The sequence below is a fragment of the Dipteris shenzhenensis genome, chromosome 7 (genome assembly GCF_047967505.1).
Source record: "Dipteris shenzhenensis isolate YYH24624 ecotype China chromosome 7, Dip_SZ_1.0, whole genome shotgun sequence".
NCBI lineage: Eukaryota > Viridiplantae > Streptophyta > Polypodiopsida > Gleicheniales > Dipteridaceae > Dipteris > Dipteris shenzhenensis.
In genome coordinates this window covers 60,552,243-60,574,470 of record NC_141602.1, presented here as the reverse complement: position 1 = coordinate 60,574,470, position 22,228 = coordinate 60,552,243, and the positions used below count along the sequence as shown (strand labels likewise).

The 22,228-nt window shown below is 46.3% G+C and overlaps 2 protein-coding genes across 2 annotated transcripts; one reads left to right on the top strand and one right to left on the bottom strand.

The window, feature by feature from the left end:
- Positions 1 to 548: 548 nt before the first annotated feature.
- LOC147900605 (uncharacterized) lies at positions 549 to 15,306 on the top strand (the record flags this gene model as incomplete). The annotated part of the gene is made up of 4 exons (XM_087376686.1): positions 549 to 577; positions 657 to 690; positions 944 to 1,001; positions 15,200 to 15,306. Coding segments are annotated over 4 exons (228 nt in total), but the record flags the coding sequence as incomplete, so codon positions are not given.
- A 1,616-nt stretch (positions 15,307 to 16,922) lies between these two features.
- LOC147900604 (uncharacterized) lies at positions 16,923 to 20,570 on the bottom strand. Its single transcript, XM_087376685.1, has 4 exons — positions 20,099 to 20,570; positions 18,118 to 19,943; positions 17,580 to 18,009; positions 16,923 to 17,440 (listed from the first exon to the last, which is right to left on the bottom strand). Exons 1-4 carry the CDS (start codon positions 20,568 to 20,570, stop codon positions 16,923 to 16,925), a joined length of 3,246 nt encoding a protein of 1,081 aa, XP_087232811.1.
- Positions 20,571 to 22,228: the final 1,658 nt, after the last annotated feature.

Genomic DNA, 22,228 nt, shown 5'->3' with positions numbered 1-22,228 from the left:
CCACTCCCCCTCATGCTTCATCTTTCACTTTTTGCCTCCATTCTCTTCCTCCTTCCGAGCCCCACGCAAGACACTCCTCCCTCTCCATCGACCGCCCCCTTACTCCTATCCTCGCCATGTAAGTGACATCGAGCCCTTCTCGCAGCGATGACCTAGCCTTCCACCCACCGTCCATTGTTCCGCGACAATCCCGTTCCATCGAGAAAGACTTGGAGAGCGTCAGGTAACCACTTCGCCTTGCTTTTCAATTTCCGTCTTTCAGTTTTTTTGTTGCTCTTTTACCCCTCCCCCTCCACCACCATCTCCCCCTCTCCCCCTCCCCCTTCATCTCCACCTCCCCCTCACCTCCCCCTCTCCCCCTCCCCCTCCACCACCATCTCCCCCTCACCTCCCCCTCTCCCCCTCCCCCTCCACCACCATCTCCCCCTCTCCCCCTCCCCCTTCATCTCCACCTCCCCCTCACCTCCCCCTCTCCCCCTCCCCCTCCACCACCATCTCCCCCTCACCTCCCCCTCTCCCCCTCCCCCTCCACCACCATCTCCCCCTCTCCCCCTCCCCCTTCATCTCCACCTCCCCCTCACCTCCCCCTCTCCCCCTCCCCCTCCACCACCATCTCCCTCTCACCTCCCCCTCTCCCCCTCCCCCTCCACCACCATCTCCCCCTCTCCCCCTCCCCCTTCATCTCCCCCTCCACCACCATCTCCCCCTCTCCCCCTCCCCCTTCATCTCCACCTCCCCCTCACCTCCCCCTCTCCCCCTCTCTCCTCCTTCTCCCCCTCCACCCCCCCTCTCCTCTCTCTCCCCCTCCACTACCACCTCCCCTCTTCCCCCTCCCCCTTCATCTCCACCTCCCCCTCACCTCCCCCTCTCCCCCTCCCCCTCCACTACCACCTCCCCTCCCCCCCTCCACTACCACCTCCCCTCCCCCCCTCCACTACCACCTCCCCCCTCCCCCTCTCCCCCTCCCCCTCCACCTCCTCCCCCTCTCTCTCCACCCCCTCGTTCTCCCCCTCCACTACCACCTCCCCCCTCCCCCTCTCTCCCCCTTACCCCCCTCGTCCCCCCATCCCCCTCTCTCCTCCTTCTCCCCCTCCACCCCCCCTCTCCTCTCTCTCCCCCTTACCCCCCCCCTCTCTGTACGCCCCTAACCCCCCCTCTCTCTCTCCCATTCGCTCCTCTCTCTCTCTCCCCCGCCCCCTTACGCTCGCCCCTCCACCCCCCTCTCCTCCTTACCCCCTCCCCCTTACTCCCCCCCTCTCTGTACGCCCCCGCTACCCCCCGCGGCGGCGCACGCAGCGCCGCCGCCCCACGCCCCTCCAACCCCCGCCACCCCGCCTGCGCACCCGCCTACCCCGCCCCGCGCTCGCCACCCCACCCGCGCCCCTCCCACGCCACCCCCGCCCGCCACTCCGCCCGCGGCGACGCACGCAGCGCCGCCGCCCCCCGCCCGCGCCCCGCGCCCCTCCAGCCCCCGCCTACCCCGCCCCGCGCCGCCACCCCGCCCGCGCCCCGCGCCCCTCCAACCCCCGCCTACCCCGCCCCGCCACCCCGCCCGCGCCCCTCCCGCGCCACCCCCGCCCGCCACCCCGCCCGCGGCGACGCACGCAGCGCCGCCGCCCCGCAGCCCTCCCCCTAACCCCCCCGCGCACCCCTAACCCCCTCGCCCCCACCCCCTAACCCCCCCCGCCCCCTCTGTCTAACCCCCCCGCGTACCCCCTCCCCCCCTGCGCCACTCCCCCGCACGCCCCTTCCCCCCTGCGCCACTCCCCCGCACCCCCTCGCACTCTCCTGCGCCCTTCCTCGCCATCCCCCCGCTCACGCACCCCCGTCCTGCCCCCCGCTCACGCACCCCCGTCCCGCCCCCGCGCCACCTCGGGCAGCCCCCCAGGGCGCCGCCGTCGGACAGCCCCCCTCAGAACCACACAAAAAAAAAAAAAAAAACTAAACCTAACCAAACTAACCCTAACCTAACATTAACTCTAGGGTTAGTTTAACCATAGTTAGGTTAGTACTAACTACAGTTAGGTTAGGTTAGTTAACCCTAGGTTAGATAGTTAACCTCAGTTAGATTAGCTACGTAGGTTTGGTTAGTAGTAACTACGGTTAGGTTAGTTTAGTTAGCCATCGGTTAGGTTAGACTAACTCTTCAGTTCGTATCTAACTACAGTTAGTTTAACCTCCCAGTTACAATAACTGGGAGGATCTAGGTTAGTTAGTCTAACTAGAGTCACTTGGTTTCAACCCCTCGGTTGGACTTAAAGTCCATTCACACTACCATTAGGACCGCCCAAACGCCAAATTTACCCTCCTTTAACCCCTCGAAACTCATCCGTTTGGGACCCAAATTGAACCCCGTTTGAACCCAGATTTCACACACGGAAACACCACGTTACGGGGTATTTTTCCAGCCCATTGCACCCCATTTCGGCATCCCTAGCACACGTTCATTCGCGCCCCCGTGTGGGCCTCATTTTGCATTAATTCACTCGTATTTTCACGCCACGACCTCCGATTAATGATCCGTCTGCACCGGCACATTTCCCTACACACGTAGGACAATCCTAGGCACATTATTAACACGACGGTCCCTACACAAACTAACACCACTCTAACTCTCCTAACAGCACTACCTCCACACCCGCCCTTGGGGTAGCGATACCCTTCGCAAATCACGCACCATCTGCATGCAGTTACGTTCCGGCCAACTACTTCGACTCCAACGCTCGCCCAATCCGCATCTAACTCCACTGCAACAACCGCCCCCGCCAATCCTCTACCCCGACTCCCCCCCTGAGATTCAACAACTTCCTTTAACCCCTCCTCGCCCAAACATGGCTGGACGCCGTCATGAGCATGATGGGGACATCGAGCTCGATGCCGAGGCTGACAACTTCTTCAATCGACGAAATCACAACAATCACGGCCGACGCCCCTTGGGAAAAATGGAACTTCCCAAATATAATGGTAGGGGAGACCCTGCTCGCTTCCTCCAACATTTTGATGCTGCATGTCGAGCAGGTGGTGATCAATCCCATGAAACTAAGGTGGCTTGGTTTCCAATGGCCTTAACTGATGAGGCGTCGGAATGGTACCTCGACCTTCTTGTGGAAGAACGTGCCACATGGGACCTACTTCAAACCGAATTCAAACGTCGCTTTCAAACGGAACGACTACAAGATGATCCCGCTCTCCAACTCAGCAAGATCGAACAAGGCCGGAGGGAAGATGTACGCACATACCTGGGAAAGATGAAGAGATTGATTGCCAAATGTGACCCACGGCCAGATGCAAAGTACCTCACGGCATGGTTCATAGCAGGACTCAGAAAGAAAATCTGCAAGGATATGAAAAAGATAAGTAGCTATGAAACATTCAGTGCTGCTCATGCGGCAGCCATTGACATCGAAGATGGTATGACAGATTCAGACACTAGCAGTGATGACGCCAGATCACATACACGAGATAAACGCTCGAAAAAAGGTAAATCAAAGGACACTGCCGAAACATCCACCAATGAAGATCGCCTAGAGGCCATGACCTTGAAATTAAAAGAAGATATGATGCAGGCCATGGATCAAAAACTCCACTTGTCTCAGCCGCCAACTCAAACATATCCACGGCGAGAAAATGTCTGGTGCTCACACTGCTTGGCAAATCATACAGCAAATGAATGCCCAGTCCTAAGAGCAAGAATCACTGCACAAGCAAATCCACCGCCACGGTTGTGGTGCCATATCTGTGTCGTCGACGGCCATGATGAGACCAGTTGCATCTTCAACATGCGCAACAATCCGCCTCGACCACCACAATACCAAGCGGCACCCATGCCAGTATACAGGCAACCGGCACTTGCACAAGCGCCCCCAGCTCCGAGGCTAAATCCTGTTCCCGTTCGGACACAAGTCCCACAACTACTCAGGAATCCAAATCCACGACCGTATCCAAGAGCACCAAATCCAGCTCCTCCGGCAGTTCCCATACATCAATTACAAGCCGAGGAAGTAGACTCGCTATTTGAGTATGAAGCAGAGTACCCAGTGTACTATGTAGAAGGTGCAGAGGGTCTAATACCAGTCTATGCAAATCAAGTGCGACCCAACACATTTCGAGCACCAATCAAGTGTTACGGTTGTGGCGAAAATCATAGGATCGCAGAGTGCCCTCATCGTGGTAGCCCCGCTACTTTCCAACCACTTTGCAGAGATTGTGGCATAGGACATGCCTGTATGGATTGTCCCATGAAAAATAAGGTCCCAGAACAAACAGAGGTTAAGCCTGACGTCCCCATCGGCATCATTGGGGTGGACCATCAAAGTCTGGGTCCAGCAAGTCTAAGGTCACAACCTATCAATGTAATTACACGCCAACATAAAGAGGCCACGAAGGACCCTATCATTCCAATCCAACCGAAGCGACTTCTGAGAAAGAAAGCACAAGTGTCTCCACCTCCGCCAAGCAATGAGCAGCCGAGCTCATCCACATCCACTCCCGAGCCTCGAATACAAGAAGCTCCATTCCCGAATGCAGAGGTGGAGAAGGCTCGTTTTCAGGTACTTCAGCAATGGGTTCAAAATGAACAAGCTCAATTTGAGGCTCAACAAAAAGCTCAAGACCCAATCCATGACTTGGCCCCACAAAGTATTGATACTGTACTCGAGCCTTTGTTCCAACAACAGACTCCACAACAGAATGTACCGCCATGTCAACTTGAAGGAGCTGCACTCTCTAGCATCCTGAGTTGCCCTGTGTCCATTCCCATCGGAATCCTCTTACGAAATTGTCCCAATCTCTGGGAGAGTTTCAAAGGATGGATTGAACTCGCAACTCCCCCTCCACCTATGAACGACATTGAAGATATCCCTGTGCGGATGGGTGAGCGAGATGACATACGCAACATCACTGTGCCTTTAATCCACAAAGCATATAATGAAGTCCGCCATAGTGGATGGTGGAGCAGGTGTCAATGTCCTATCAAAGGAGCTCTACGAAGAATGGGGTCTTCCACCAATGCAAAAGGCTAATTTCAACATACGCCTTGCCGATGATTCACGGGCTAAACCCTTGGGAGTAGTGAATGGCGTGTCCACAAAGATCGCAGGAGTCCGCTTTTCCCTTCAATTCACAATCTTGGATCTCCCCAAAAAATCCTATCAAATCTTACTGGGACGTCCTTGGTTACGGGAAGCATCGGTCCTCCATGACTGGGGAACTAATAGATTGACAATCCAGAATCGAGACACTGCAGTCAGGGTGAATGTGGAGACAGGAGCTATTAAACCAATTGTTCCTAGAGCATTGGATGACACATCTTCCACGACACTCTCGAGCAAATCAGCTCCCTTGCGACAGCATGCCATAGCAGGTGACTCACAAAGCAATGTCAATAACTGGATACAAACATTGGCAACCATCGACAACTGCCATTCATTAGACCCCATTTTCTCACAGATAGATGTTAACGCACTACAGGTCGATCCTCCACCGACACATGAAGAACCAATCAATCTAGAGATGCCATTCTTTATGGCTGACCTCGAATGGGATAATGAACCTGAAGAAGGTACCCATACCAATGATGATTCAGATTTTCCTTGGGACCTTGAAACAGAGGCTGTGAATGCTGAAATTGAAGATCAAATCTTTGATAATGACCTAGCCATTCTCCATGCCCTAATGGCAGTTGAGCTCCCAAAAGTTGAACCTCCACAGTTGAATAACAGCAGAAGATCCCGCAAGAAAGCTGCAGGTGGAAATCGCAGAAAAGCCAAGGCCGAGCACTTCAATGAATTCGAACGAGTCCAAACAAGGATCGTCGAATTGTACCTTGCAAAGTCAGTTCCCTCCAAATCAATACCACCACCTCTTGAATGGTCCCCTGAGGGACTGGAAGGAGTATGTGCAGCACATGAACCCTTACTTGGACACACTTTACCAGTGGAAAAGTTACCCCACAGTTCCCAACGTAAGAAGTTTCGGAAATATAAGCCACATGTGCGGATGAAGCTCGATCAAGAGACTTCAGAAAAAGAAAGAAAAGAAGAGCGTAACAAATTCCTAAATGCAACTATGCCACCCAGTACACATGACTCATGTCAGGCTAGTTCAACCCCATCAGAGGCCGATCTTCGAGAAGTGCCGGAATACTTTAAGAATTATACAAGTGGCAGTGCACCAATAGCAATGCCAAGACCAATCAGAGAATCTGAAGTTCAAGAAACCGATAGCATTGGAGAAACTCCAATCTATGAGGGACCGGCAAAAACACGCACAATAGACCTCGCCCTTGAAGGGGAGGAAGAAAAGTTGGTTTTCATTGGGAAACAGCTCCGTCAAGAAGATGAAATCAAACTCAAAGACCTCCTAATGGAATACCGTGACTGCCTAGCATGGTCATACAAAGAGATGAAAGGCATTTCACCAGAAGTGGCAGTTCACACGATTCCTATAAGGGAAGGTGCTCGCCCTAAGGTATGTGGACCTTATCGCACAAATCCTAAATATGGCACCATGGTTTATGACGAGCTGGAAAAACTCCTAGATGCCGGATTCATCTACGAGATCGAGCACACTGATTGGGTTTCCCCCATTGTCATTGTGCCTAAACGCAACAAGAAGCTCAGAATATGCGTGAACTTGAAAAATGTGAATGCCGCCACAATTAGGGATCACTACCCCCTACCCTTAACAGAAACAGTGTTGGAAAAGGTGGCAGGATCCGAAATATATAGCTTCTTGGATGGCTTTAGTGGCTATAACCAAGTGCAAATTGCTCCTCAAGACCAATCGAAAACAGCATTTGCTACAGAATGGGGTATTTTTGCATATAGAGTCATGCCATTCGGCCTTTGTAATGCCCCAGCCACATTCCAGCGAGTCATGTTCACAGCTTTCAAGTCATTTTTGAATAAGTTTTTACAGGTATTCTTGGATGAATTGTGCATCCATTCAACCAAACAGGACCACTTCAAATGTCTGGAAGAAGTACTAATCAAATGCAGGGAGTATGGCATCTCCCTAAATCCCACAAAATGCCAGTTCATGGTCACCCACGGAGTTGTTTTGGGACACATCGTCTCTCAACATGGGATTGCAACTGACATGGACAAAATCAAAATCATCATGGAATTGCCTCCTCCTACAAATTCCAAAGGTGTACAGGTCTTTATGGGACATGCCGGCTATTATAGAAGATTTATATTGCGGTATGCCATGATAGCTAGACCACTTTACAAATTATTAGTGGAGTTCCTATGGACCGAAGAGTGCGACCAAGCCTTTGAGCTTTTAAAGTGGCGCCTAATCACAGCACCCATCCTTCTATCTCCCAATTGGGATATTGATTTTCATGTTCATACTGATGGATCCAAGTATGCAATTGGGAGTGTGCTTTGTCAACCTGGTGAACATAAGAAAGACTACCCCGTTTACTTCGCCAGTCGACAACTCAATGATGCAGAGATCAACTATACAACCACAGAAAGAGAAGCCCTAGCAATGGTGTATAGTGTAAAGAAATTTCGGCACTATCTACTCGCAAATGATTTTGTCTTCTACACCGACCATCAAGCCTTGCTTTATCTTGTGAACCGTCCGTGTACCACAGGAAGAATAACCAGATGGCTCCTCTTGCTGCAAGAATTCAACTTCAAAATCGTGGTCCGCAAGGGTGCCCAACACTACATTGCCGATCACATGTCTCGAGTCAAGACAGGAGAAGAAGCCACTGGAGTAGAAGACGACTTACCAGATGCCACACTATTTCAAAAAGATGCTGTTCCAGAATGGTGTGGAGATATCATTGGGTACTTGATGGCAGGAAGACCACCCCCTGACATGAAAGCAGTAGATGCCAGAAAATTGATTCTAAAGGCTGCACCATATCAACTCATTGCAGGACAACTATACAAGATGGGCAAGGACCAGATATTAAGAAGATGTGTAATGCCTCATGAGATCCTGCCAATCCTGAGTGAAGTCCATGAAGGCATTGCAGGAGGACACTTCCAAGGGGAAGCCACAGCAAGAAAAGTTCTCCTTGCAGGCTACTGGTGGCCAACACTGTGGGCAGATGCCTATGAATATGTAAAAGGCTGTGATGTATGCCAACGAACTATTAAACCACAACACAAAGACTTCAATCCCCTAACAACAGTTGTTGCACAACAGCCATTTGAAAAATGGGGGATTGATTATGTGGGTCCCATACATCCAGCAGCAAAAGGAACACAGGCACGCTACATCATTGTGGCCACTGATTACTTTACAAAATGGGCTGAAGCTAAAGCAGTTAGAAAGGCAGATGCCAAAAGCACAGCAAGATTCTTGTACGAACATGTGATCACCCGATTCGGATGCCCCCTTGAAATTGTGTCGGATAGAGGCACACATTTTGTCAATGAGGTAATCCAAGAACTCTTGTCTGGCTTCATGGTCATTCATAGAAAAAGCACACCCTACTACCCCCAAGGGAATGGACTAGCAGAATCCACAAATAAAATCATATGCAATATCCTTACCAAGGTAGTAGAACCACAGCGTTCTGATTGGGCAGAGAAACTGAATGCAGCCTTATGGGCATACAGAACCACATTCAAGGTCAGTACAGAGAACACCCCTTTTCAATTGGTGTACGGCCTTGAAGCCGTGGTTCCACTCGAATTTGTAATACCAAGTCTACGCATCGCAATACAGGAACGCATGGGTGATCATGAGTCCTTGAAAGAAAGGCTCTGTCAGTTGGAAAAGCATACAGAGACAAGACTCGTTGCCTATCATGCCATGACAACAGAAAAACGCCGAAGAAAGGCATGGTTTGACAGGAATCTGAAAGATAAAGACATCAAGGAAGGCGACTTAGTCCTGTTATACAATGCCAAGGTACACAAGGGAAAACTGAAGTATCTAGGTCAAGGACCCTACCGAGTACGAAAAATGAATCCCATCGAAGCTGTGCTACTTTAGACACTAGATGGAGTCCAATTCAACACAACAATAAACGGGAGCCGACTGAAGCGCTACTACATCAACACGCGAGCCATCCCCGACAACAACGAAGATTTGGGAAACCAAGTCTTCCTTAGTTAGGCTTAGATTGTATCACAAGCACTCACTCGCATATGCACGTTTTTGCACATATAGTTTGCACTAGATTGTTACACGCACATTCACTGCATATGCACGTTTTTTGCACAATAGGGATGTTTGAGTCTTAGTTTCCCTATCAAATCCCACAAATAAGCATATAGTTAGACACATCACATGCACTCACATGATTTTGCATAGGCACATACTAGATTGCATAAAAAATAGTATCACACACTTTCATTCCATACTCTCAAAGCATGCAATGAATTCACAAGCAGTACACAAAGCTATGCCAAAACTCAAGATGAATTGGCAACAGAGTCTGCAGCCTCCGCAACGAGACCCCCGCCAAACATCACAGCCGTCTCCTATATGCAAAAATATCAAACTTGCATACTAATTATCTACAAGCTCAATGCTACGGGTGCAATCGCATCCAACATGTATGCAAGATAGCAAGAAATGCCAACCTCAACAACGAGACCCCCGCCAAACCTCTTCCCAAGAAGATTCGATGGCAACGTCCGCAACCTCAGCAACGACATCCCCTCCGATATTCACAGTCATCTACCCCTCCTTAAGAGGAGATAAGCTTCTTGACCAACATCCTTTTTATACCAATCCTCAACAACGAGACCCCCGCCAAACATCAAAGCTGTCCCCTATATGCAAAAATATCAGAGTTGCATCCTAATTCTCTACAAGCTCAATGATAAGGGTGCAATCGCATCCAACATGTATGCAAGATAGCAAGAAATGCCAACCTCAACAACGAGACCCCCGCCAAACCTCTTCCCAAGAAGATTCGATGACAGAGTCCGCAACCTCAGCAACGAGATCCCCTCTGAAATTCACAGTCATCTACCCCTCCTTAAGAGGAGATAAGCTTCTTAACTACAGCCTACGCAGATATGGTGCAAAAGCATTACAGCAGGAACGCCTCGCATACCACAAGGCTAAACAGCCACTGGATTACACACATGGCATTCCAAGTCTTGGGGAGGGCTTGCTATTGCCAATTGTGATTCTTCCCTGATAAATCGCATGGTCCACTCCTCTTCCAATTCCAACATTAGATCAGGATGTCCTTGTCAATAAATTGATACCTCGACAATAGGACTATGAGTCCCATCACGCAGATCATCATCCATTACTGCCCATTGAAGGTTCTTCCATCTAAACCTTCTATATGTGAAAGTCATGCAAAGATTTTGCCTTCTAATGAAATACTTGCAAAATTTGGGATCTATTAATACATAGGATCCTTATCATTTTTTATACAAACAAGAATTGTAAGATTTGCTCACCGAAATGTCACATCTGAAGTGTTCAATCGACATTGTACTAAATCTTCATCATGACATGTTGTTGTTGTCCCCATCCATTGTCAAATAGCTCAGATAGCTAGTCCATTTCTAAGCTCTTGCAAGTGTAAGTAATCTTTGTTTTCCTTAATTGCCTACAACTTGCAAAGAAATCAACAAAGCATGGAAATGGAAGAAACCAGCTCAACCTAGCATTTCTTCCACTAGTATTTGGCTTCATAGCATTTCTCACATCATAAACATTCTATTTCTATATGATTCACTTATCTCCATTGGAAGCAGCCATTCTGGACTATCAAAAGAGGGTAAGGAAAGAGATTCTAATCTACCATACTGTCCTTCTTCATCTGGATGTGTTGACTCTGTGCCAACATGAACTTATGAAGAAAGAGAAGGTGTTACAACTTCTAGACACAATTTTGTGTTACAACTTTGTGTTACGACTTTGTGACACAACTTTGTGTTACGACTTTGTGACACAACTTTGTGTTACGACTTTGTGTAACAACTTTGTGTTACGACTTTGTGACACAACTTTGTGTTACAACTTTGTGTAACAACTTTGTGTTACAACTTCTACATGTAGAGAGAGAATGTGATACAACTTTGTGTTACAACTTTGTGATACAACTTTGTGTTACAACTTTGTGATACGACTTTGTGTTACAGGCAGGGAGAGAAGCTCTCCAACTTGTATAAATACCCCATAATGGAATGAAGCCCACACTCTTGGGGCATTGTGTTGAGTCTACATTGGTATTCCAAGCATTTGTCTCAAGTGTCCATGCTTCCTTGCACTGCACGTCCAAAAGCATGTCCTAACCTTGCAACCCTTCTCCCCTCTCCTCCAACCCTGCAACCCACCCTCTCCCTCTCCTCCTCCCTCCTTCTCCCTCCTCCTCCTCCTCCTCCTCCTCCCTCCTCCTCCTCCTCCTCCTCCTCCCTCCTCCTCCTCCTCCTCTCTCCTCCCTCTTCCTCCTCTTCCCTCCTCCTCCTTCCTCCTCTCTCTCTTACTTCACCCATGCTCTTACACCTTCTTCCTCTCCCACTCCTATGCTTTCCTAAACCCTTAAACTCAATGATCTACGAGGGAGACGAGTTCTCCACCATGTACTCTACTCTGAACCTTGGACCCTCCTTCTAACCCTGGACTCCTTCTAAACCTTGGAACCCCCTTCTAAACCCTGGAACTCTTTCTGAACCCTGGAACCTCCTTCTGAACCCTGGAACTTCTCCTAAACCCTTGAACTCTTTCTAAACCCTACAACCTCCTTCTGAACCCTTAAACTCCTCCTAAACCCTACAACCCCCAATGAAGGCGAAAGCCTTCATTACCCCAACAACAATGGTTTACGTGCCTTTTACACATGCTTGCATTTTGTTTACTTACCACACTTAAGCCTACGTCTCTCACCGGAATACGACTCGAGGTCCTAAGCTACACATATACTACAACGACAATCCCAATATATCTGTAGGTGACAAAAAGCCTCGGAACCCTGCAACATAGAATACCCAGCTCTTCCTACGAAAGCGGTAGGAAAGAGCCAACATTTGGCGCCGCTGCCGGGGAGACTAGCGTCTCAAGTAGCGAGTAAACATGCGTAGGTAGGTGTAAAACAAGTCACTAGTTCAAACTTTCACGCACATACCACTCAAGGGCAAGGAGAGTAAAAATTTTTCCAAATCTAGCCAAACATATCAACCCCAAACATCCACTTTGGGTTACTACCTTAAAAAATTTTCTTAATTTCTTAAATAAAAGCCACATGATGTACAATTAGGCTAGGTAGTGGACACGGTTGCGTAGAGCTTTCAATTACGATCATTTTACCTTTTTACAGAAAGGCAAACCGAGCTCTCCATAAAGAGTTATGGCTCGGGAAGAGTTTAGGGTTAAACCCTAAACCTAAAATCCAAACCTATAAAAACCTACTCCACTCCGGAATACGACTCGAGGTAGGAAAGAGCCAACAGGATGACATGCAACACCCCAGTTACACATGCTACAGGCTCCCACTCTTTGTAAGTAGATGGATATAAGTCTTTAAAACAAATACAAGGCATAAGACAGTAGTGTCAACGTCCCCAAATAAATGCAAATACTCTAAAAAGCAAATGAAGTACTAGTACACGTTGAAAAACTTACAATTGGGCCTACGATATGGAAGTCCTGCATTCGGATGCACATATATGTTTGCATGGGTAAAGACATGCTGAATATATACTTGTGTCACTATGTTACTGCCAGGACAAATTTCAAAATCTAAGATCCTTCCCTTCTAATGTTTAGAGAAGTCTATTGCATCCTTCCGACCCACTTTGTTATAGCACCCACGATTAGTGGGTTGCATTGTGATCCAAGAATATTTCCTACAGAGCTGAGGAATCCATTCCCCATGCTCATCCTTAGCATTCTTCAATACAACAGACTATAAACTACTTATGTATCTATCATTTTCTACTTCCATAGTTCTGCCCCTGTACCATATGATTAAAATTAGCTCTTTCTACTTCCAAAGACCCTCAAATTTATGTCTTCTATTCTCTCTTTCTATCCCTCTCTTTCTCTTTCTTTGCAAGTCTCTCTCTCTCTCTCTCTCTCTCTCTCTCTCTCTCTCTCTCTCTCTCTCTCTCTCTCTCTCTCTCCCTCTCCCTCCCCCTCCCTCTCCCTCCCCCTCCTTCCCTCTCTCCTTTAACTAAACCTCTCCCAAAAACAAGCAAAATATTATTACAAAAAACATAGAATACTTCTCTCTCTCAGTCTGTCTTCCAAGGTACCGCTCACACAAACAAACATCAATTTTTTTTGAAATACTTAGTTACGATATGCTCTCTTCCTGCTCTGCTGTTTCTCCACAAATAAAGAAAACATTATCAATATCATATCACTCTCTCTCTCCCTCCCAAAACTCTTTGATTAGGATCTCTTTTTCTTCCTTCTTTCTCAAATACTTCTAAAACCTAGCAGTTTGAAATACAATCTCTGTCTCTCTCCCTCAATCATCCCCTCAACAAAAGAAAACATAGCAGTTCGAAATATAATCTCTGTCTCTCTTTTTCCTTCCTCTATCTACCCCTCCTATACTAGCAAATAAGAAAATGACTATTTTCTATCTCTCTCCCTCACTCATCCCCTCAAACAGATAAAAAAACACAGCAGTTTCAAATATAATCTCTCTCTCTCTCTCTCTCTCTCTCTCTCTCTCTCTCTCTCTCTCTCTCTCTCTCTCTTTCCCTTCCTATATCTATCCCTCCTATACTAATGAAGAAAAAAATGACTATTTTATGTCTCTCTCTCCCTCACTCATCCCCTCAAATAGAAAACAACATAGCAGTTCGAAATAATCTCTCTCTCTCTCTCTCTCTCTCTCTCTCTCTCTCCCCCTTCCTCTATCTATCCCTCCTATACCATTGAAGAAAAAAATGTCAAAAATCGTCTTGTAGTTTAATATATCATCTACCTCAATCTCTCCCTCTTCCCTGTCTCTTCTAACAAACATATAGACAAAGTGTGATACAAAAACGTATCTACTTAATACAAACAAAACTTTCAAGACGAAATCACCTCATTACCTGGAAAGTATGCGTTCCTTCTTCTGGAGTTGACTCTATATACTCCAAAAAGGTAGAGAAAGAGCCGAAAATGATAGAACACCTGCTTTTCTCACTCCTTCCAAGCAGATTTAGGTCGCAACTTCAGGAGGTGACTCTCTATACTCCAAAAAGGTAAGGGAAGAACCAAAAATGAGAGAACACCTGTTTTTCTCACTCCTTCCAAGCAGATTTAGGTCGCAACTTTGGTTTCTAAGAGAGAGTGAAATAAGTAGAGAATGAATGGAAGAGAAGAGGGATGAACAAAGCTTTGACATAAGTTTCTATGAGAGATTTTTGAATGTGGAAGAAAAACGTGAGCAAAGAGGAGAGAGAATGACTAAGCAAGAGTGGAAAGAAGATATTTTGAAACCAATTGCTAGAAAGTGGCGGGAATGAATGTTTGAAACATTTTGGAAGAGAGAGAATAGGGGGAGAGCTGGTTAGGAAGTGAGAGTTTGGGCCAAATGGTTGAACCAAATGGAAAACGTGAGCATAGTTTTAGCTAGGGGATAGTTTGCCTTGGGAGGAAAACATCGGACGCCTGACAGGGTTAGGGCAGGCCTGTCAAAGATAATTTTTTATTATGAACCACCAATGACGTTTTTTGGGGTATTTTGAAAAAAAACTAAAATTTCCCCTAGATTTAGGGAGACTCTGTCACAGAGAAGTCCACACGGCATAATCTCCTTCATGGATACCATATTCCCTTATCCAAGCCTCTAATATTTTAGTAATTCTCCAAAGGGCCCCTTTTTGAGTCCAAATTTTTTGTAATGCTTGGATATTCTTGGATTGCGCTAGCTCCATGGTCCCCTTGCCTTCTTTGTGGAGAACACATGTACAATACTATGAGCTCACAATGTTGACGTGCCAAAATGACATGTTCTATATCACCATTCTAAGCAAAATTGGTACTAGCCAACAGTCCAACAATGACCTTGAATCAATTAATGTTTGCTACCTTCAACAACCATCTCAAAGGCATGCAATATGACACGTATAGTATACAAATGCCACCAAACACAAACACTATAATGATGTTTGCAACCTCTTGCATACTTCATGACATATACTCAAAGCAGATGACTTGACCCATAAATCGTGCAAGAAAACAATAAGGATATTGTTGGAGTTGAGGAACACTGGTGGGTTTCATGTAGACTTAATGCTCAAGCCTGGTATGATTTGCTCAGGCAACTTAGACATTTTTGATGGTCTTGTGAAGTGTGTGGACGGCATCTTCAAGGACTCCCACACCAACTCGAAACCTTTCCATGAGCCCAATACTCCTGAACCCTAGTACCTCCTTCTAAACCCTTAACCCCGTGAATCAATGAAGGAGACTAGCTCTCCAGTCCTCAACCCTGGAATCCTTTATAAACCCTGGAACCCTTAGCTAGCTTTCTCAATCCTATCCTTCTTCTAAAGTGGCAGCGTCTCCACAGCATCACCTAGTGGCGACGCACGCCTCAAAAACTAGTTGCCTGCCTGCAAAATTCGATCGCTCTCGCTACGAAAACCTGTCGCTCGTTCTCAAAAAACGACGGCGGTGCCCACCCTACCTAGCACCCGTGCGGCGGCGCCACCCACCCGTAGTGGCTCTAGGAGGACAAGCACGCATAGGCAACAAATTCTTGTACAAAAACCACCACTCCAGAAACATGGACCCAATACTTTCGATAGCGTGCGAATTTCAAGTGGGCAAAAACCATCTAAACAATGTCTATCCAACCGGTTGCCACTCGAACAATACACCACTTGGATGGCCTTTCAATGGATTTTCTTGCATTCGACCCGTAAAACATCAAAGCACATGGACTAGTTATATTTTTTTCTCTCACAAGTTCGTGACCCTGCAAATTTCTAGCTCCTTCGCAAAATTGAACAAAAGCACATCAACGAAGAAATTGAGCACCTTAAATGAAGTTGTGAATGGCTCCATGATTACATGGACTTCACATTATAAAATCATAATAAATCAAACATGCAATCCCTCAATACGAAGTCATTCCAGTTCCATGCAAGAGACATCATGTCCACCCAAAGCATGCTTGCAGTAGTAGTGCTTTGTCTCCAAGAAACACACATGCCATCAAACCAAAGTATCTGAGTTCTCGGATTTTGCATTATTACATACAGACAAGACCTTGGGATATCCACCTCCTACAAGAAAAGGGTTATTCTTTAAATCAACAAAGTGCTTGTGCTTGCTCTCCATAGTTGACTCTTCGATTCTTACGCAATTTGCAACAATAATCAATGTCTATAAGGCTCCAAAGGATCCACTGCAAATCCTCTTTCCACATTCTGCAAACAATGCTGCTATGTATACCATGGCACACTCCATATGTCATTGGTGATTCAAGTTTGGCTACAAGTCAACAAGTGCGAGAAACTCTAAGCTATGCCAGTTCATGTCACCTCACAAGCTACAACTTGTTACAACATCTACAACAGCCCATTTTATGACTCTGGACCACATTTGGACCAACATGCCTAATTACAACCTTCCACATGGAGCAAACGTCATATATTGGTCTCACCACTCCCTACTATACATTACAATTATTTAAGGCAAGCTGCATGAATATCAATGATCATTGATCATCCTGATTGGCTCATTTTGGAAAAGCCTTTACTCATAAGTAAAGCACCTCTCTAATTTCTTTAAACTTAGAGCCTCTTTTTGTGCTGAATCTTTCAAAGATTCTGAATGTGTCTCCTAAGGTGGAAATATTATCCAAACAACCCTCAAATGGGGTTCAAAAACTAAAGAGTTGAAAGCCAAAAACTTCAAGTTCTCCAATTATGCTTGTTGTACTGATCACCATTATATACACATGCATAAACAGTAACTAGATTGGCCAAGCTGGAGGTCTGCATAATATTGCCCCACTTGTTATATTTACAAAAGGTTTAGAGGTTTTTAAAAGGAATCTCTTGATCAGTGGTGGCATCATCATCGTAGAGCTGCTTTTGTATGAGAGATGCTTGACTGTGGAGTTGCTGATGCACGTTTCCAAGCTTGATGTGATCAATGGTGGCATCGTCATCATAGAGCTGCTTTTGTATGAGAGATGCTTGAGTACTGTGGAGTTGCTGATGCACGTTTCCAAGCTTGATGTGATTAAGATGTGTCACTACGTCCCTCATACAAGGCCAATCTTGCGGCTTTCTCCTCGTGCACGCAACGCCCAATTCCATCACCTGCATCATCTCGTCGCGCAGGTGCGTTTCTTTGTCACCTTCCGATCGGAGCGTTGCATCCAATGCTTCCCGTGTCGAGAACGTGGACAGCACCCACGACCGCAGGTCCATCGTATCCGCTTTGAACATCTCGCTGGTCGAACTCTTGCCTGTGAGCATCTCTAATAGTGTTATACCATAGCTGTAAACATCGCCTTTGGTAGTGTAGGTAGCTTGAAATGCGTACTCTGGCAACATGTTCAGATGATCACAATTCATTAGCAAGATCGGCAAAAGGATAACAACTACCAAATTCGACGAAATAGTTGTAGGATCCACTTGTATACGTCTGAGACTCTGAGCATCCGCAAGAAGGGAGAGACTCACCTGGCGCAGCATAGCCTAGTGTGCCCTTGAATGTACTGGAGTTCGTTGCACTGACGGCAACCGGATCTAACAGTTTTGCAATGCCAAAGTCTGCTACACGAGCAGTCATGTCTGCATCCAACAGAATGTTGCTCGGTTTGATGTCGCAATGCACCACGGGCTCTTGGCACTCCTCGTGCAAATACACCAAAGCTTGTGCAACAGCAATGGAAATATCAAAGCGCATTCTCCAGTCAAATGAACCTCTTTGTCCCTCACGGTAGAGTTGGGCTTCTAAACTCCCATTCTCTAAGTATTCAAGAACCACAGCTTTTACTTGTGAGCCGATGCAATAGCCTTTCAACCCCACCAAATTTCTATGTCTTAAATTGCTCAGTATTCCCAATTCCTTCCTGAAGGCTCGATCCCCCCATAGCTGCATTCTGTTTGTCTATCCTTTTCACAACGACCACAATATTGCCGTTGTTCAAAGTACCTTTATACACTCTGCTAAACGCAGCGGTTCCAATCAAGTTTTCTGGTTGAAGTCGTTTGTTGCAAGACGGAGATCTTGCTCGTCGAAGTGCTTAAAATCCTTGACAGTGAAACTCGTACCACTAGAAAGCTGAGGTGCAAATACTTGGTGAAACCGTCGATAGCTCCACCAACTGATCAAACAGGCTAATAGTACGAGAAGCATCCCCGCTGCACCTAAACTGATTTTCCCAAGTTTACTCAAGCCCTTGTGGTGTTTGGTAACTGAGGGTGCAGCCATACAATATTCTGGGCTTAAGACTCGCCCACATAGTGCCACATCTCCAAGAAACGATTCGTTTGTGACATTTTCGAAGACACCCGTGGTAGGTATCTGCCCTGTCAGATCAGCGTTATAAGACACATTTATAAAAGCAAGATTTTTTAGTTGACCAAGGCTCTCAGGAATCGATCCATCCAACTGATTTATAGAGAGATCTAGCCTTTCGAGTGCCGTGCATCCTGTACCAATAGATGAAGGGATACTTTCAGACAACATGTTCGAAGAGAAGTCGATCGTTCGAACACGGGAAAGTTGCCCTATACTCGAAGGGATCGTTCCTGAAAGATTGTTATGGGAGAGGTCCAGGCCTACCTGCAGATTTATCTTGGACAGAGAACTAGGTATTGTACCGCTGAAATTGTTGTGGGAGAGGTCCAAATCGTATAGCGCCTGACAGTTGCTCATAGAGTCTGGTATCATACCAGAAAGCATGTTTCCTTGCAAGTACAATTGACTCAAAACTTGCAGTTCAGTCAGCCGAGACGGGATAGGTCCCGTTAGACTGTTGTCTTGAAGACCCAGGTAAGTAAGCCCACTGCAAGACGCAAGCTGTTCTGGAATGCTTCCAGTTAGCTTGTTATTGTCCAAATATAAGCCTTCCAAACGCAGCAGGTTGCCCAGAGTATAGGGAATGCTACCGGTTAGAGAGTTGGAAGAAATACGCAAATCCACCAGCGCGGATGCACTCAAGTTGCCAAGCTCAAGGGGTATTTTACCTTGTAGGGAATTGTACGACAGGCGGACGATAATGAGTTTGCCTAGTTGACCTAGAGCAGGAGGAATTGAACCTGATAGATTGTTGGTGTCAAGGTAAAGGTGCATAAGTTGGGAGCAGTTTCCAAGGGAAGGGGGAATGGAGCCATTCAGCCTATTGTCCGCCAAGTAAAGGAAATTCATGTTTTGAAGGAGAGAGAGCTCTCCAGGTATTGCACCCGTGAGTTTATTTCTATCAAGGAACAACTCTTCTAGGTTTGTACAATTGCCTAGTTCCGCTGGGATACTGCCGGTCATGCCAAAAATCCCTCGGAACCCCAGATATAAGAGTTGTTGAAGCCTTCCGTATTCAGGAGGTATATTCCCGGTCAAGTATAGATTTCCTGAGAAGATTAGCCACTGAAGCTTACTGCAATTCCCTATAGATGCAGGAACACTGCCTGAGATATTTAGGTTGGACAAATCGAGAACTGTCAGCTGAACGAGATTTCCCAGCTCAGGAGGCACTATACCGATCAAGCCAAGATTGGAGACGAATACGAGAGAGGTCAGATTTGTACAGTTGCCGAGTTGAAGAGGAATGCTGCCAGAAAAATTGTTGACGCCAAGTTGCAGGATCGTCAGAGACGTAAGTTGTCCTAGCTCAGCAGGAATTTCACCTGACAAAGCGTTATTATTGAGCCACAGGTATTCCAAGGATGCCACTTTTCCTAGCTCAGAAGGGATAAATCCAGTTAAAAAGTTGTTTGCAAGATTCAGGTGATACAAGGCCGAGAAGTTGCCGAATACAATGGGGATGCTGCCGGTCAATTGGTTCTGGTTGAGGTCTAGGTAAGAAAGGGACTTGAATAAGCCTGAAATGTTGGTAGGAATCGATCCAGTTAAGTTGTTGGCGCTGAGATCTAGGTACTGGAGGTTGGAAAGGGCAGCCATTAGAGACGATGGGATGCTCCCATTCAAGTAGTTTCTACACAGAGAAAGGTGTTGCAAATTTACTAGAGAACCCAACTCGCTAGGAACTGTGCCATTGAGCTGTTGGAGCAAAGATTTAAGTAGGTAAGGTTGGAGGAGGAAGCCAAAGCAGGAGGAATCGGCCCTTGTAGCTGGTTAGCACTAAGGTCCAGGGCTTCCAAGGAAGGGAGTTGCCCAAGTTGGGGAGGAATGGATGCAGAGAAGTTGTTTGAAGAGAGATTCAAGAGGGACAAGCAGGGCAAAGTACTTAGGATGGGGGGGATAGTGCCAAGCAACTGTTGCTGTGGAAGCGTGAGTGCTGTGACGCACGAGTTGATGATATTGTAAGAAACGCCAGTCCAGTTGCAAGGCGAATTCCCATAGGACGTCCCCCAACCTTGCAGGGCTCCTAGGGGATCGTCCACATGTTGCTTGAACTGCAAAAGAATTGCTGCATCCCTGGTCTGATTTGTGAGAACCTGGAAATCATCGGTATTGCTTAATTGCCGATCGGACTGTGAACCCCTCATGGCGATGGTCAACCCAATTTGCAAACCTTGTGGACGACGTCATGGATCTTAGTGTCGGAGATACAGCTACAGCTCCCACCTGCAATCCACACAACAACTTGATCACCCCTGCCTGCTATCCCGGCGAGCAAAAGCCAATCCAATAGCATCGATAATGTTGCTAAAAAAGATTTTAACGATGATTTCAGCAAGATTTCCAACGCTCCAATGCTAATCACTGCATTATATTGCACCTGCATCAACTCTTGATGGATGAAGGTAGTCTCAATTGCTGCTGCAAAAATTGCAAGTGCGGCAAGACCGCCGAACACTGCCATCCTGATAATTTCAAACACTAATTGGAAAAATTCGAACGCTACCGAAGAGATCAGCTCCGTGCAGGGAATGACATGGTAAAAGGCTTAATTACTTTCAGGGTCTGGGATTGTTGGATTCTCTTGGATGCGAGCAGGTTTTGGATGATGCTTGCCAGCAAAGGTGTTGAAGAGGGCACGGAACGGAGAGGAAGAAAACCAGGGAGGGGAGGCCGGCGATGTGACTCAAAAAACTAGTTGGTCTTCCACGTAATAGAATAATAATAAAATGCATTTAAATATGGACGTAACCAATTTCTCCCATTTCCAAAACATATACAAATTCAATTAGTTAATTAGTAAGAGTCTTCTCATCTCATAATGATAAAAATACATTTAGAATGGATGGAGCTTCTTTTTCCAACAATTAAAAGAACTAGGGATGAGTTATGCACGACACATGGCCTCGTTTCATGTGTAGACAAATGTCATCATTCCATGCTTTTTCAATCACTCGAAAGAAGGATTGGAGTTCCTAGGGTCTTGAGGCCATGGTCCAAGATGGAATAAAAAGCTGTAGCTATTCTTCGGACAACTAGGTCTAGGATGGGAGTAATGATTAATCACAAATAGATTTCTATCCTAAACCCCCCATGAAAGTCTCGTTGAGGTGCTAACTTTCCCTAAGGACTATTTACACTACCATAGTTTAAGACACACGACTTAAGGATTTGAAAGAAAGAGTGCATTCCGATTGAGATTCATGGGGATCTTCTTATGTTAAATATCTTAACATCATGTTAAAGATGCTTGACAATTTAACCCCCACCAAGAAATAGATGCTCCAAGACCTTCTGCGAAGGATTACAAGTTAAAATATACAAATAAGGGTATAAATAAGTGTATATGTTGTTTTTATGAGTGCAGCTATGTGTCTAATTACACGTTATTTGTCCTTATGTATATGCACGTGTTAGTGTGTCTATGCATGTGTTTGGCTATATGTGTAGCGATGTTGTTGTGTGCTTAATATTAGATTAGTATTAGGCTATGTTAGTTTAGTTTCATAGTTAGAGAGAGAATGTATGTTGTGTGTATTTTGTGCATGTCAAATTTTTTTATGGATATGAATTTATTATTAGCCTTTGGTATGCCGTATGCATGAGATCTGGCTATGTCACTGTGATTTAATTTTTAGAAAATGAGGAGTGTAACCTATTTGGTGCACTCCACTTGGTATTGTGTAGGATTGTGGACTCAAAGTCGTTTATTGCAATCCAGTCAAGATTGCAATGTTTGTTGACATTTGAAAAGAATATTTATATCCATGGTAAACCAGTCTTTTGATCTTAGGCTCTTTTTTTT

Bases quoted from the DNA above. Each gene is read 5' to 3' on its own strand.
- LOC147900604 (XM_087376685.1), bottom strand. From the start codon at position 20,570: ATGAGGGGTTCACAGTCCGATCGGCAATTAAGCAATACCGATGATTTC. The intron at 18,010-18,117 runs GCAACAAACGAC...TGAAAAGGATAG, and splicing joins ACGAGCAAGATCTCCGTCTT to ACAAACAGAATGCAGCTATG. The intron at 17,441-17,579 runs GTGAGTCTCTCC...ACATGTTGCCAG, and splicing joins ACTAGGCTATGCTGCGCCAG to AGTACGCATTTCAAGCTACC.